We start from the raw sequence: 18,581 nt of genomic DNA, 5'->3' as shown, positions 1-18,581 counted from the left end.
GAACTTGGCAAGAACATTGTTGAACAACTGAATCTCTGAGCTTTTAAGCAGGATGTATAGAAAATCATAGAGTATTAACCCGATTTGTGAGAGGATTTTGAGCCATATCGAGCATATTATTTTTATGTCTCATTTGTTGTGGTGTGAGTCAATGAATGTTAATTCTCTAGAATTTGCCATGTGTCCGTAGTAAAATTGCATGATTGGTTGAATAAATTGAAAATGATAATTGGCACCTAAGATTACCCATTTCCTTAAACTACTTTAAATAGCCTACCCAATTCCCCCTAGATAACCCAAGTTGAGCCTTAGCCTTATTTTTTGTTACACCTATGTTTACACATTTTCCTTTTCTCATTTACCTCTTTCTACCCATTTGACTTTGTCAAATTGAATAAGTATTAAAAGAACTAGTGTGAGGATGGTAAACATCCAAAGCTCGTGTTGTTAGTTGATTATCTCTTGTGCTATATGATTAGTATGCCTAGTGAAGTTAAGAAAAAAAAAAGCGAGAAAAAGAGAAAAAAAAACTTGTTGGTAAAAAAAAAAGTTGAGCTTAAAAGATAAAAATTATGAAAAACAAAAGTGTAAAGCTTGAGGCATGAAAAGTAAAGAAAAAGAGATTGAAAGTGTTTATGAGCTAAGAGTTTAAGTGTTAGTTTCTTTTGATATTTTTTTAGTTTGTCAAGTCACTTTACCCATATTTGTTTATCCGTACCATACCTTAACCCAAACCCCATTACAACCCATGAAAAGTCCATTTTGATTCTTTTTATTTGATTTAATTAGTAGTGGAATTGTGGACTATTGGCAAACTTATGGTAGAATTGCATGTTTTGGCATGAGAGTTTTATTGATTACCCTTAAACACTTGTGTGTGAGAGAGTACCTTGTGAGACACATACTTCTTAGTTGCTATGCATGTTGTTTTTCCGCTCAGAGTTTGTTGTTCATCGTTGTTTTGAGATTGTTTAGACCGCCTTAGAGATTGAATTGATTTTTGAGTTATGCAAGAGTGAGTACATTTGAGTATTCTCGGTGTTATTATTTCATGTGTGAGCATTGGACATCATTATTTGTTGTTTTTCTCTTTACGTTGTTCTTCTCTAAAGCATAATTTGATTGATTCATTACTTAGGGGGGGTGAAAGTGCTTTAATTTCTTATATTCTGACATGGTTGTGGATTAGCATTTGGGCATTGTTCGTATTTGCTTGAGGACAAGCAAAAGGTAAGTGTGAGGGTATTTGATAGGAGTAGAAATACTCCTATATTATATGTGTTTTATATGTCATATATGTGCATTTGACGTTGGTTTTGAGCTTCTTTGTACTTATTTTTGTGTTTGAGCATTTCAGGCATAATGTGGAGTTTTTCATGATATTCAAGCCATTTGGAAGCCATTGGGATCATAATTGAAGCTTTGAGGAAAATTGTGCGAAAATCCGATGAAAATAGGCGCCGAGAGCACAAGTTTCTACTTGTGAAATTGACCCCTCTTCATTGATTGACGATTTTGGAATACTTAGAGACTTCAATCGACTTTATGTTCTTCACAAGAAATAAATTAGACATCCTAAGCTTTCCATAGAATCAAGAATCGACTCATTCCGACGTTTCTACACCGAGTTATGACCTTTTGAAGTTGACAGTTGTGCAGCAGAAAAAGTGCACGAACGTGTAACCTAAAGTGCACGAACGTGTACTTTGGCCGAAGGGAAATTGAAGGCGAAACTGAAGAAAAAAGTGAAAAATTGGCTAAGTGCTGGGGTGCACGAACGTGTACCCATGGAGCACGAACGTGTACCCCCAGAATCAACAAAATGTGCACGAACGTGCACCAAAGTGCACGAACGTGAACTTGAGGTTCCTGCGACCTGTTTTGGACGAAAATGCCCCGAAACATTGCCAAACACCACCAAACTCGAGGGCACTTCTGGGTTTTCACTTAAACTCGACCTAAAGTCATTCTCTGAGCCAAAAGACATATAAAGACCGCATTAAGACATTGAAGGGGGGGTTCGCTTAATTCGCCACATTAGACATTAGTTTTACATTAGTTTAGTTTAGCTTTTGATTATTGTTCATCGTTTTAGCTTGTATTATGGATTTTCTTCATCATTGTTTTGGGATTATTGTCGATTAAGGTACGATAACTATTAAGAGATTAATTATTATTGTTTCTTATTCAGCCATGAATTCTTATTACATTATTGTTGAACTTTCTTTGAATATGTGTAGCTAAACCTTTCATTAGGGATTATTAATGGGATTTATGTCTGTTTAAACGAATTGAATTTGTGGGTTATTGTTATTACTATGTTTTAATTATTGTTCTTAACGCTTGAATTTATTTGGCCAATTTATTCATTGTCGCGTGTTTTGGTTTTAGCTCGAGAGAGTAAAACTGGAATAGACCAACATAATTAAGAACGTAGGAGTTAATTGCGCGAGAGTGAATTGACGAGTACGTGTTCTTAGGGTTTACTTCATAAACATTAATTGATTAGTAATTTAGGTTAATCATTGTGCGAGAGTGAGTAATTAGCCTATTACTACTTTGTTATCTGTTTTTGCCTGCAATTGCTCGAGAGAGAATTTTAGGTGCTTACGATTAGCCTGAACCTTAGTAGAACAACCAAATCCATATTCCAATCTGATTAAACAGCATAATGAAAGTTAATAATCCCTGTTCTTCCCATCATTGTTAAAACCTTATTTTCATTACAGCTTTAGTTAATTTTATCCATAATTGTTATTTCAGTTTATTTAGTTTAATAACAACATTCAAATATATTTTTGGCTATTCGAATCGAGTTTCCTAACTGGTTGTCTTTAGAATCTTTCTCTGTGGGTACGATATCCGGACTTCGCAGTCTGTATTACAAGTTGGCATACGTACGCTTGCGTATTTTCACCAACAATGTTAGCAACATAAATTCTCCGAACACCATTCCAAAGAGGCGACAAATGACGATTGTTAGGATCTATCAAATCATTCCATGAATTAAGGCGAGAACTTGACCGAGTGACCATAAACCAAAGTGAACCCCTGTCACAAATTAAAAGCTTCCAAACACATTTTAAAAGTAAGCTTCGATTCCTAAGCCATAAAGAGGGAACATTTAGACCACCAGAACATAATGGTAAACAAATATCCTTCCAAGTGACTTTACAAATTCCTCTCACAGAACTCGGACCCGACCAAAGAAAATTCCTCGTATATCTATCCATTAATGCTAAAATTCTAGAAGGAATAACAAAACAACACATAGAATAGACAGGTAGACTACAAAGGACTGACTTTATCAACACTAATCTTTCGGTTGGGGATAATAAGTTACCCTTCCAAAGAGTCAAATGTGAAGAGAAGTTTTGAAGGATTGAGCTAAAATTTGTCACACAATGTTCTCCGTGAAAGAGGTAAACCAAGATAGGTAATGGATAATTTCTCAATCTTGCAATTAAGAATAGAAGCAGCAGATTAAATATCCTGATCAGACATATTCAATCCTATGATAGAGTTTTTATGGAAGGTAATCCGCAAACCAGAAACAATCTCAAAGCAGCAAAGGATACGAAGGAGATTACTAACAATGGACAAGTCATTAGGAAGAAACATGAGAGCGTCGTCTGCAAACTGCAACAAGGACAGAGTTTCACGACAGGCATCAATTAAAACCCCTTCAATCAGCCCCAAACTCTTCGCCTTATCAATGATAACTTTGAACCCCTCAGCTGCAATAACGAAAAGCATTGGGAAAAGAGGATCACCTTGCCTCACACCCTTTTCCATAAAGAAATTTTCTGTGGGAGAACCATTAAACAAAATCGACATCTGCGAAGAGGACAAGAGACCAGAAATCCACTGAAGCCAAATATTATCAAAGTTCATGCTCTGCATAATTTCCATGATAAAAGTCCAAGAAACACTGTCGAAAGCTTTTTGAAAATCCAACTTAATAATGAAAGTTGACTCCTTACGCCTAGAAGCAAGATGAATTACCTCTGACGCAATCAAATGGCAATCATGAATATCTACCCTTGATGAAACCAAATTGGTTGTCAGAGATAATCGTTGGAAGAAGAGGAGCAAGTCTATTCGCTATAATCTTAGAGAGCATCTTAAAGATTCCGTTGATAAGACTTATGGATCTGAAATTTTTGATGTCGGAAGCTTCTTTCAACTTCGAAATAAGAATTAGAAAAGCCGTATTTAACCCCGATGGAAAGGTAAAAATTGGATATACTTAAGGTAAGATAGTATAAGAGATAGTTTTTTTTTTAAATAAAATAACTATTATTATTTTTAACCAAAATAACAATTACAACAATGTAAAGATGATTTGCAAATTTCTCTCGATTACAATCATTTTAAAATTTAAATATTATTAAAAATAAATTGAGACTAATCGCGAAACAAAATTTCATTTTGAAACATCAGCCAATCAATCCTAAAATGTCCCACATTTTTTTATGTAAATTATAATCCAACCATTTTAAAAACTTCAATTTTGATCTAATTTAAAGTCGTGCATTGGAATTGTTGCCGATTGTATTTATCAAAAAAATAGTCCAAAGATTTTAAACATTTTTAATTTATAACAAAACATAATTTTTTTCCAATCAAAACTTACCTTTTAAAATCAGGATACAATTCATGAAATTAAAAAATTTGATTATAAGTGAAAAAAATTATTTTTCTTTGTTGTTTTTTATTAAATTGAACAGTTGGTTACAATAAAAAGGTATCTATCGAAATTAACGTATTTGAAAACTTAACTATAAATAAAAAATCTAATATATTAAATTTTTTTAAATGATTATCTCTTGATTTGTTGATTCAATGGACTAGTGAATCCCGATTTTCTTTTAAAGAAGTCTGGTAAGAAAGGGTAGAGTTTTCCCCGCCAGATAAAGACAGAAACCGGGCCCCGAAACTATCTAGTCGAGTGGGTTATTAAAAAAGGGGAAAGGGGCAAATATGCCCCTATGGTATATGACGGGGAACAAGTAAACCCTTAATGAATTTTTGATCTCAAATAGCCACTTAACGTTTTAAAGTTAGACCATATAAGCCCATGCTGTTAACTAAGTTAATTTTTAGCACAATTCCGTTAGGTTCATCCTACGTGTATAGTCAAATGTGTCAGTCAACATAGAAAACAATCCTGACATGGCTAATTTTTTCATGATAATATAATAAACAAATAAAAAACAAATAAAAATCCTTAAATTTTTCATTCATCTGTTCCCTGTCTCGTTTTCTTACCTATCTATCACCACCGCAACAATTTTATCTATCTCACCAGTTATATACCGCTCAATGGCCACCACAACCACCGATGAGTTCTCTATCAGTCTTCATTCAGGTGGTGTTCTCATAGGACATGGCCACATATGCTGTATCGATCTTCGCCGCTGCTTCAGCCAAAAATCATCATCCATCGATGCTCCGGTCTCCGGCGGTGGTCGCGGATCAAAAATGGGACGCTGGCTATATTTCACGAAAGTTCTAACTGTTTGAATCCCATGAAAGCTGGATTTCATTGTTAATCTTTTTGTTATGGATGTGGGGATTTGTTTAAAGGAATGTGAAGAAATGGGTATTTGTTTGTCTAAATTGGCCTTAGTTTGATTGATCTGTTAACATGCAGTTGTTGCTACTGTTCGCCATCTTAAAGCCATATGCACATTTTGATTAAAATTCTCATCTTTGGGGGTCCTTGTTATTACTATGGTTTTGTTGCTGATTTTTATATGGAGACTCAATGGCAGAGCGGTGGCTTAGCGGTGGGAGTGTATAATTGTTGCATAATTTTGGTTGATTCCATAGAAATTGAAATAAAAAGTACTTGTTACCATATTTACTAGTTTTAAACAAATCATACCAAAATAAAAATTGTCCAACTGAATATGTTATTGATGCATTTAAATATCATGTTAAGCAAGAAAGGGTTAGTTCCTGTTCAATAGCCATGAAAGAACTGATGAAGGAGCCACAATTTTTTTTTAAAGAGAAGTAGTAGGAAAGAAGGGGATAGCATGGCAATTTTGTCATTTAAAATGCCAACTCATGTTTTGTATCAGTACTTACTTTTACACATAGATAAAAATTCACACCATCTAACATCTGTTACTAACAAGGGCTTATATGCTCCAACTCTAAAACATTAAGCGGTTAATTGAGATTTAAAATTCATTAAGGACTTACTTGCTACTTATCATCTATCATAGGGGCGTATTTGCCCCTTTTCCCTTAAAAAAAAAAAGAAGGGAGACAACTCATGATGCGACAAGAAAATAATAGAGAAATCATAATGTACTTTTAAAATAAAAAAAATGTGCTCTAAACTTTAACTACACCACACCCTCACCAGCAAAAATCACACCCACACATTGGTTTAAAGAAAAGTAGAATAATGTTGGTGCCGCACTAATTTAAACTAGGCTAATCCTCTAAAAAACCCCTCACCTTTCAACCCCCTTTCGTTTGCACCCTCACCTTTTAAAATCTCCAATTTTACCCTAATTACCACCTTTCACTTTCAATTGCATCCTCGAAATATTAAATTGACATCTTTTCACTTAAAAAATTTCAAATCAATATTTTTTATTTTAACTCATTTTCTAAATAGTACTAAATGTTAAAATTTCAACAATAAAAGCATCTTTCCTAAAAAATATTTCAAAAATTACTAAATTTCACATTCACTTTTATTTAATTTTACCGTTTTAATTCCATAAAATTAATTAAATTAGATACTATTATAATATTTATTGAAATAAAAAGTATTAATTTAAACTTTTTGCAGTAAAAATAGGTCAATTTAATATTTAAGGGTGTAATTGAAAGTAAAAGGTGGAAATTAGGGTAAAATTGGGGATTCTAAAAGGTGAGGATGCAAATGAAAGAAAATTGAAAGGTGAGGGGTTTTTCAGGGGATTAGCCTTTAAACTAGCGGACAATCAAAGAATTGGATCCCAAATCTACTCTTTCATATTGGTTAAAGTTGGGGCAAACCTGCGATAAAAAAAAAAAAAGTTGGGGCAAACCTCATATTAACTTGGGAAAAGTTGAAAAATACTTGATTTTATTAAAATAATCTCAAAAATATTTATGTTCGTCTTTATTTACGGACAATACTTATAAAAAAAAATTGCACCTAGCACTTGATTTAATAAAAACATTAAATCTAACATTTAAAATCTTATTTCTCTAAACCCTAAACCCTAAACCCTAAACCATGCTAAACCCTAAACCCTAAACCATGCTAAACCCTAAACTCTAAATCTTAAACCCTAAATTCTAAATCACCCTAAACCCTAAATCTTAAACTCTAAACCCTAAATCATGCTAAACCCTAAATCATGCTAAACCCTAACCCTAAAATCATAAATCCTAAACCCTAAATTCTAAATCATGCTAAACCCTAAATCTTAAACCCTAAACCTTAAATCATGCTAAACCCTAACCCTAAAATTATAAATCCTAAACCCTAAAATCTTAAAATCTAAATTCTAAATCTTAAAAAAATGGAGTTAAATGTTGGATGAATAAAAAAATGGTAAATATTGGATGAAATAAAAAAATTGGGTTAAGTGTTGGATGAAATAAAAAGGTGGAATCAAGTGCTGGATGAAATAAAAAGGTGGAATCAAGTGCTAGATGAAATAAAAAGGTGGGATCAAGTGTTGACAGAAAAAAAAAGATGCTCAAGTATTTTTGGAATTATTTTTGATAATCAAGTAGTGAGTGTAATTTCCTCTATTAACTTATGGGACCTCTAACTCAAGGAAAAAACAACATATCTTTTGTTGTGTGAACTAAAATGAAGCTGAAGCCTGAAACACATGTGACTATTTTTTTTTTTTAGTACATGGTCTATGAGGTTTCCTGAACGGGTCTCAACTATGAGACGCACCTTTAAACCTTCCACATTCAGACTAATTCTCACTCGAACCGTGTAGGTCCTTGCAGGAGGCAAACTCTGGCCCCAAATTTTAAACGGCTGCATACATGAGTACGGTTCGAACCCGCGACCTCACTTAAACTAGAAGAGCGCCTTAACAACTCATCTACGCCTTGGGGTTTACATGTGACTGTTTCTTATTAGGCAGAAAATACAAAAAAAACCCTCGACTTTTAAAAAAAAAATATATAGATTAATCCTTTTATTTTTTGGGTATAATTAAACACTCGTATTCTTATAACTGAACAATTAAATTTTTGTAGTTTTGAAATTAAATAAATAAATCCATTTAGTTTACTTTTGGAACACTTACACCCCCTCAAATTTTTGGTAACTATTTTAAATATTAAAATTATGTTTGAACTTTTTTCCTATATGATTATGAAAGACATTTCAGCCATCAACGAATGATTCTAACGGTGTTGGACGAAAGAAGTTATTTGTTCTATTTGAAAACAAAGAGGGATTAATTATACCTAAAAAAGTAAAACGGCTGATTTGTACTTTTATAAAAACTACGAGGATTTTTTTATATTACCTTTTTATTATGAAAAATATTTAACCTAAATGCTAGTATTTTTTTTAATTAATTATAACATGTGATTTAGTTAGGTTATGCGTTTTTTTAAATTTTTTGTTTAACTACTAAATATTTTCAAAGAAAAACTCAAAAGTTAAATTCATAATTTATAAATGGGTTAATGTCATAAAAATTCACCAACTTTATATATTTTCTCATTTTAATCACGCAATTTAAATTTTCTCATTTTCATGCAAGAACTATCACTTTTTTTCAAATTCATGCACGGTGCTGAGGTGTCACAACTCCATTGGTATAATTTGCTGAGGTGGAGGTCATTTTACACCAATGAATGAATGCCACCTCAGCACATGCATGAATTTGAGAAAAAGTGGTAGTCCGTACATGAAAATGAGAAAATTTAAACTGCATGATTAAAATGAGAAAACATGTAAAGTTCGTGAATTTTTTTGACATTAATCCTTTTTAAATTTGACTTTGATGTTTTTAATTTGCACCACTACTTTTATTTCATGACCAAACACAAGTGATGGCAAATAAGTGTGACAAAAGGACATTTACATCAAATGCTTAATATGCCGATGCCTAGTTCACATCATTATTGCGGGAAAATTTATATCCGCCTCATATACTTTTATTCAATTTTTATTTATGCTTTAAACTGTTTTTTTTATTCACAGCACATCCCTAAACTTTCTTTTTTTATTAAATAGACACTCCATTTGTCTTCAAAAAGAAAAAATAGTCCCTCCACTATTCCATGTATTAGGTTATTGCACGTTTATTTTTATTAATATTAAATTTCTCAAACAAATTTATTTAATCTAGTATTAGTTTATATTTTTATTTAAAAGAAATACATATATCATACGTTCAATAATATCAAAATAAAAATAAAAATTCAAATATTAAAAATTTATTTATTTATATTGTAAAATTTAATTTTATTAAAATTTAAGAAAAATAAATAATTGTAGACTTAAAATGTCTAATCATATGTAACTTATAAATATGCATTTATATATCTCATCACAATAATATTAATTAGTTAAATCAATGAAGACATAGTTATAATAATATTTAATGATTTTTATGATTTTCAATGTTCATAAAATAAAAAATATATTAAATTGTGTTTTTTTTAAATAATTAGATTTTTAAATGTAATTATGCCACGCGACATATCATTAATAGACGATTTATAATCCCATATGGTGGACTAAGTTCACCTAAAAAATTCTCCTCATTTTGACTACCGCTTTAGATATTGTTCTATTATATAATTTAGGTATTCAAATTAATTTAATAGTACGAGGGATATGTGACAAACATATAATAATAATAATATTTATTTTGATATATCATTTTTAAATAATTTAGAAATGTTAAAAATATATGCACTAGGAACCATCTAATTAAAAAAATTATGAATTTATAAATTTTATTGTTTAGATTAAATATAAATTCATAAATTTATAAAAACTTATGAAAATTTTAAAATAATATATCACATATTACAAATGTTGATTTTATGTTTTTATATCTAAAAAGTGAAAATTTAAATAATAAATTTTGGAGGAAAATGTAGTATAAATTCTACAAACTTTATGAACTTTTTATCTTATCAAACCATATATTTTTAATTAAATTTATAAATTGTATAAAGTATATCAATTTTGATTATATAAAATCTAACTATTCAAATGCTGTTTACAATAATATTTGTTGAAATTATTTTGCTAATTTATCAGTAATAATGAAGATGGGCTGTCTAGTCTATATTTGCATTTACAGGGAGGTTAATTTCTACAAATCTAGGGATATCCTTATTCTAAAAACAATGCTTTTTGTAGTTTATATTGTTTTTAGTATTCCTTATTGATTTTTTTTGTGAGACTTATCTTTTATAAAAAAATATTATTTATAAAAATAATAATTTCGTCTATATAACATGTTGCTAAAAAGATATATTTCTACGTTTCATAATGTTTTTTCTCTGTCATGAATAAAATATATACCAGTATATTTTTATTTATCATCATTGTATAGTTATTTTAAATTATTAAAATTTTGTTGTTTCCTTATTGCAATAAATACTCATTCCTTTCTATTATAAAATCTCATTTTCTATTTTAAAATGTCTCATTTTAAAAGTGATATTTTTATTTTAAAAATATTTTTTATATTGAAGGAATCTTGAAAAAAATTATCAAATAAAAATTTAATTACCATTAATAAATATAAAACAAAAAAGATATAGTAATAAATATTTTTTTAATTTTTATATGAAATATAATGAAATTTTTAAAATGAAGAAAAAGATTATAATTTATGCCTTAATCTTTTTTTTTTATCTTATGGAGTCATAAGAGTTATTTTAAAATAATTTAGTGTTAAGTGGAGATGTTCAACCAATATTTAAACACATGTCCATTCACACAAACAAGTAATATGAGACTCCCACTTCAACACTCTCCTCACATGTAGCAATATCCGGACCGAGCAACCAATTTTCTTACGTGGGCCGGGCTAAATTTAAATTATGTGAATTGACAAGATTTTTATATTATGCTAAATTTCATTTTAAAACCAATTAATATTAAGTGGAGATACCTAATTAATATTTAAATACATGTCAATTCACACGACCAATGTTTAATACTCTCACTCCAATATTATCCTTATCCTAAAAAGTGGCTGATTTGTATCATAAGATTCATATTTATAATTGAAAAGTCGTGCTTTAAAACAGCATCAATTACTCCATAAGAAAAACTAGTTAAACGAATAATCACCGGTGTTTGGGTTACCAGTTTGTTAGTAGAAATGCAAATAAAGTAGCCCATTCTCTGTTTGGCTGAGAATGATATTCAAAATGTCTGGATGGAGTCTGTTCCCTCACTTGGTTTAAAAATAACATTTAATTGGTTAAATAGAGGTTTATATGTAGACTTATTTTATTTTAAAAGCTTAATGACAAAAAAAAATCCAAACCTTTACGACTTGTTGCAGTTTAAACTAAACTTTTTAATTTTTGCAATAATATCCAAATTGCATTTTTTTATTGCAATAATAGCCAAATTGATGGTCAAACTTGTTGTTTTCAATTAAGATATTAGACTATTATTATTTTTTTGATGTATAATAATATACGAAAAGTCATAAGAAATGGCAAAAAAATTTAAAAAAAATCACATAAAAAGTACAATTTGGCTATTATTATAAAAACTAAAAGATTTGATTTAAATTGCAACAAGTTGAAAAGGTTTGGTTTTTTTTTTTTTGCCATTAAACCTATTTTAAATAGCTGAGGTATTGTTTCTCTCTAAATAAATCAAATATGATCGAGTCTCTAAACTTTTTAATATGAAATTTCTAATGCCACATATATCAAAACATACTTTTAAATCGTTAGGTGATGCTCCATCTATAACATCTAACATTTTAAAGATGTCCCGCAACCACAGCCACATCCTCTATATAACATTATCAATCTTCACCTCAAAATAGAACCAATAATTTTAAACCAACATTTTATATATTTCTTTTTTTTATCTTAAAATCTCCAAAATGTTAAGTGTGAAAGGGTTAGTGGACTCAAGTTGTTTGAAAAATGTTCCACAAAAATATGTGTGCAAAAGAAATCCAGTTGAATTTATTTCTTATGAAGAAGAGACAATTCCCATAATAGACCTTTCCCTGCTCACTTCTGGTACTCCTACTGAGCGTTCCAAAGTTATCGTAGAACTCGGCAACGCCTGTACGGACTGGGGATTTTTCATGGTAATCTCAATCTTTAGCTTCTTGTATCTTTTTTAAAATATCTTAGCATAATATGGCAATTCGCACGTAAACTGAAGAGTCTGGAGCAATTTATTTATGAGTTTAAATATATAATTGATTCTATGAGTATTTGTTTTTGAGGGAATTGTATGAGTATTTAAACTATCGTCTTTTTTCATATTGGTGATCAAATTTTAATTTTCTTTTGTTTTGGTTATTAAACTTCAATTTTATCTCAACAAGAAGTTTTCTGGCAAAAAATGCTTATGTGGAGCTGAATTTTTATTTTATTTTACTAGAAAACTTTTCATGTATGTATAATTTACCTTAACAATTCTCCTTCAAATCGAAATTATGTATATGTGACAAGTTTTCAAAGTAAAACTAACAGAATTCAATTGCCACTTATGCACTTTGAAAAATCTCATTTAAAATAAAATTAAAATGTAGTGACCAAAATTAAACAAATTAGAGTTTGATCATTAAAATAAAAAAAATGATAGTTTGTATACTCACAGAAACGATGTTTTTGATAAGTTAAATATATGTTTACAGGTGATTAATCATGGAGTGCCGAAGAAAGTAACAGACGACATGATAAATTCAGTTGAAAGTTTCTTTAATCTGTCGGAGGAAGAAAAGCAAGAGTATGCAGGAAAAGAAGGGGTGAATCCAATAAAATATGGAACCAGCTTCAATTTAACAGTGGACAAGGCACAATTCTGGAGAGATTATCTTAAGATTTTAGTTCATCCTCATTTTATCTCTCCGCATAAGCCTGCTGGCTTCAGGTATTTACTTACGCTTGACTTTCAGTGTTTAGTACGGACTACGGTTGGATTTTGGTTAGAGAGAAATAATGCATGTGTGATTAACTGCAGAGAATCCAGAGAATAAATTTTAATTTGAATACCTAAATTTTATATAACATGAATTTTTCTAATTATTTTAAATTAGGCTGAAAATAAATTGTTTAAAGAGTAGATTTCAAAAAAAATAATGTCTAAAGAGTAATTAAAACTTTAAAACATTTCATAAAAAAAAAACTTTAAAACATTAAATGACAGATTATTACAATATGTATCTTTTAAACAACGGTTACCAACATTTAATTCATTATATTAGCAATTTAACTATTATTTTTACAATAATATGAAACTATGTACTCCCTCCGTCCCATTTAAGAAGGGATATATCCCATTTTTATTTGTCCCACTTAAGAAGGCCATATCGTGTTTTTTGTGCCAATTTATATGAATTTTTCTTTTCTACCCCCATTTCTCTTTCCATAATTAATGACTATTAGTCTATACACAAAATACAACACTATCATAAATAGGGGTAAAATAAGAAAACACTATAATAATTAATGCTTTCTTAATATATGTGAAAAAGTCATTTGTCCCTTCTTAAACGGGACGGAGGGAGTATCATTTTAGGTTAACTTTTGGGGATGTAGAAGACATAAAATAATGCAGTTAAGGCACTATAAGTTTTAATATTTTTTGTAAAATTATTATCTGAGTAATCAAAATAATAGTTAGGTTATTAAAAAATATAGTAATAAAACGTTAATAGCCATTATGTAGTAACCGTAAAATATTTAATCCCTTTAAAGCCTTAACTTCCAACAGTTACAGAAGGTAACTTCTCTTTTAGCTTTTGAAGTACCAACTTTCATAACTCTTCAATCCTAATATTAGAAAGTACTCCACTTAGCACACGTTTCTCTTGTTTTACATCTAAGTCAATTGTTGTTTATTTCTAGCCCACATTCTTGAAGAAATAGTCACCACAAATAAGTATATTAGTGGAAAACTTTCATTATTGGTATTTGAATTTTCTTTTCTTTCTTAATGTGGCACCTAATTTTCAATTCCTAACTATAATATATCTAAGGCAAATGAACTTATCTACCCACAACTGCACCTTTTTTGCCTAATATACCATGAATCAAATTTTGTCAATTTGATCCGTCATTTATTTGATTTTTGCCAAATATACCTAAGGCTCATTTGGATTTTGCCGATTATATTCGAACATACTCAAGTCTCGGGTATATTTGGTAAAGATCGAATAAATAATAGACCAAATTAATAAAGTTTAAAAATCATGGTATATCTAATAAAAAAGACTATAATTATGGATAGATAATTTTATTTTGCTTATATCTAAAATGTAATTTTATAACAGTACGTTAATAAATCTTCATTTCCATCAAATAAGACTTATATGGTAATGACCGGAACATTTATCTAGCGCGAAAAATCACTTTATTCTTCAAAATGTTAATAACTTTTTTCCCCCACCGCTTTCACTTTAAACTTCTAAGAAATTCAGATAGAAGAAAATATATTTTACAGTGTTGGTTCATATATTTTAATCGTTTAGATGGATATAGTGGACGATTTCCACGTATCATGTATTCATATCACTCCATATAAATTTATTTTGAAGATTTTTTTTAATGGAAGGTACTTTTAAATTATAATGTAGGTTATTATAATAATGGATTCAAATGTAGAAACCGAGTAGGGAGAGAAAGCAATTTTTATAGCATGCATGACCATGTGTGAGAATTTTCTATGTATAATTACTTGAATTTGATCTGCCATGCATCTACTTTTCACCCGTTTCTGTTTGTTTGTTACTTAAGAAAATAATACAAACATTTAAAGCTAAAGAAAAGATCCATGCACTAGACATCACCACTCTCGTGTCTTTTCTTTTTCATTTCCGTCGGATTTTGTACTTTGAGAGATTACTCTGTATATGAAATAAAGCTGATTGGCAAACCAATTTGACATTTCAAATATTTTGAGAAATTGACATTAATTCATCTTCTTAGAGAGTATATTTCACATTTTAATTAAAGTATGTAATTTAGAAAATGTTAGATTTAATATTATTGCAGTAATCTCATTTAACAATTTAAACTTTTAAATAAATTGGGTATTTGACATGGTATGAGAGTCCTCTATATTAAAACATCTCATTTGATTAATTATATGTACGACATAATTATATGCATTGCTTGTGGCATTCACGCATGTTTAATTAGAAACAATAATTTCTCATCGGACAATTTAACTTTTTATTAGATTAATTATTTGATAATAAATATATAAGATTGACATGACTTGTGAACTAATCAATTTGGTAATTAAATGGTGAGTCTCTTAAGGAACTAAGAAAATAATTATTATGTCTTAATTTGTAAACATTTTTATTAAATTAATCCTACATTAAAATTTATTTATATTTATGACACTATTTTTATTTGTTTATTGTAACTTTCAATAAATTAATGGGGGACAAATATAAAAAAAATAAAATTGATGCTCTTTTTTTTTTTGATAATTTGGGGAGGGGGAAGCGCTTGTGAGAGAAATTGAACCCACGACCTAACAGTTTGCTGCTCTTTTAATATTCTAATGTGACAAATATTATGAACAAAAAATATTTCTTAAATACGACAAATATTATGGAGCAGAGGAAGTAACTGTTAAGAGTAGAGGAGCTCTAGGCAATCATACATGTATCTTTGATGAATAGTCTAATTGGAATAGAAAAAATATTGAATAAATTTGAGGCTTCTGTAATTTTATTTTTTTGTTTATCTAATCATCTTCCAAAGTTTTGTACTTCATCCGTTCCACAAAGACAGGCCGTTTGGACAAATACGAGAATTAAAAAAAAAGTAGTTAGATTAATTAGAATTAATTTATTCATGTACTTTTTTATTTTTAGCTTATATAATTTTTAAATAGATAAACAATATATTGATGACTAATTTTTGTATTGGTGTATTTTGCATTGATATTAAAAATTGACATTTATTTCATATTGAAACATGGAGCAATTAATTAAATTGAAGATAACAATGTATATTTATTAGAGGTAATTAAGATTTTTAGTTTTAAAATTATTATCCAAAAATAGAAGATGGCCTATAATTTGAGACGCACAAAATAAAAGATTGACTATAACTAAGTCTTTTGTACTCACAAATTTTATTTAAAATGTTCTTTTTTGAACGGAATCACCATGCGTGTGTTAAATTGTCATTACCATTACCACGTGGGGAAATATTTAAGTGAATTTTAATTAATGGTAATTTTTTTTATTCAATAGTCCCCGTATTTTAAACTTTTATTTATCTGATCTTTATACTTTCAAATTTTTATTTATTTAGTCCTTATGTTTTTCAAATTTTATTTATTTGGTGCCTCTTCAAGTTCGGCCTCACGGCAAGTGTAATGCATGCTCTTTTTCATCCAAAAAAGAATTTAGAAATTTAAAATAAATTAAATGCGGAGACTAGATAAAGACAAAATTTTAAAAAATGACCATATAAATAAAAAGATGGGTTTGTAACGAAATAATCATATATTTTCCTTAATTTTAACAAATAAATTTAGAATTATTAATGCTCCTTTGATTTACTTACAGCAAAGTTCTTGAAGAGTATAGCAGGAGAACTAGAGAATTGGCAAATGAGTTGCTCAAAGGTATATCAGAAAGCTTAGGGTTGGAAGAAAACTATATATTAAAGAAAATGGAAGTGGAAGAAGGATCGCAGATGATGGTAGCAAATTTATATCCACCGTGTCCACAGCCAGATGTCACAATGGGATTGCCACCTCATTCTGATTATGGTCTACTCACACTACTTATTCAGAATGAATATCAAGGGCTTCACGTTATGCACAAAGAAAAGTGGGTTGCTATCCATCCCTTGCCGGAATCTTTTCTTATCAACACCGGCGATCATATGGAGGTAATTTACTTTTTTGGCAACTCGGTTTCATCGGCATACCTAGTTTAAGAAAGGAATTAATGAAAACAAATCATGAATTTTAATAGGTTTTCCAATTTTAACACAAATTTCAAAAAACAATTAAATTTTAAAAATATAATTTAAATATCCATAATGTTTTTGATTAAAGAATGCAGATGTAGATGCTGGAATTGACAGTGTAGTTACATAGAAATGTTTAAATCTACACTAATCACTCGTTTGATAAATATATTATGATTTTTAAATGTTGCTAGTTAGTGCATTATTTTTGCGATTTTTATTAAATATATTTAGAACTCATTTGGAAATGACGTAGTACGATATTTTACCTCCATGTATACAAAACATATCATATTTGGTGTATATACAATGTTACGTCATGTCCAAACTAATATAGTTGGCAAAGATAATTAAAAATATGGACTAAACTAACAAAATTTAAAAATCATGATATATTTGACAAACGAGTTATAGTTGTCAATAGACAAGTTTATTTTGCCTAATTAATATATGTCAGCGTCAACAACAATTAATTTATTATATAATTATTCGGTATTTTGAATTGTAAAAAAAAGCATATTTTAAATTACTAAATTAAAATTTCATATTAAAATTATATGATAAAGTTTATATTTGTTTTACATTTAACCCTAAAATTTAAGCTATCAAATACACTATAAAAATTATTTAAAATAGAAAGAATACAAATAAATATTATATAAAAACAATACCATACAAAATAAAATCTATTTATAATATAAAAATACATAATTATTTTAAGTGATTTTTAATGATTAAACATATGACTGTTTTATACATTTAATTATCTAACTAGAGAAAAACTTGTAATATTGAACATGAATGTAGATACTTACCAACGGTAAATACAAGAGTGTAATACATCGAGCAGTAGTAAACCAGAAAGGAACAAGAATTTCGATAGGAACAGCTCATGGACCACCACTTGAGACCACTGTAAGTCCTGTGCCAGAGTTAGCTGATCCTCCTGCATATCTTGGAATGAAGTTCCGAGAATATATGGAGCTTCAACAAACCAACCAACTTCAGGGAAAATCTTGCTTAGATCGGATTCGGATATGACAAATCTATCTTGATTTCTTCTTCTCTCTTATAAATAAATAAATAATATTTGTTTTAGTTTTAATTAATGCATGTATAATTGTGTTCTAATTTTAGAGTAGTATTTAATGTTCAAAAATAATATGTGAATATTGTATTCGGAGTCGTTTTAGTTTAACTGAATTTCTTGTTTCTATAAAATGTCCTTAATTTCATATTTTTATATATAGTGCTATTTTCTTTTGCATATCAAAAATATTTTTTCATCATAAGTTCATTGATTTTATTATAATTTGAACCTGGTAAAACTATAAAATTGAAAGTAATAAATTTGAATAAATTTAACCAAATATAAATATTTTGAATTTTCCATTTTTTTTTAAATTATGAAATTCACTATGGAT

General features: G+C 29.0%; 1 protein-coding gene across 1 annotated transcript; it reads left to right on the top strand.

The window, feature by feature from the left end:
• The first annotated feature begins 11,993 nt into the window (after nucleotides 1-11,993).
• LOC126664218 (2-oxoglutarate-dependent dioxygenase 19-like) lies at nucleotides 11,994-18,336 on the top strand. Its single transcript, XM_050356499.2, has 4 exons — nucleotides 11,994-12,296; nucleotides 12,852-13,087; nucleotides 16,749-17,076; nucleotides 17,965-18,336. Exons 1-4 carry the CDS (start codon nucleotides 12,084-12,086, stop codon nucleotides 18,196-18,198), a joined length of 1,011 nt encoding a protein of 336 aa, XP_050212456.1. The 5' UTR covers nucleotides 11,994-12,083; the 3' UTR covers nucleotides 18,199-18,336.
• The last annotated feature ends 245 nt before the right edge of the window (nucleotides 18,337-18,581 follow it).

Source organism: Mercurialis annua, linkage group LG1-X, assembly GCF_937616625.2.
Source record: "Mercurialis annua linkage group LG1-X, ddMerAnnu1.2, whole genome shotgun sequence".
Taxonomy (NCBI): Eukaryota; Viridiplantae; Streptophyta; class Magnoliopsida; order Malpighiales; family Euphorbiaceae; genus Mercurialis; species Mercurialis annua.
This window is presented reverse-complemented; position numbering and strand designations above follow the sequence as displayed.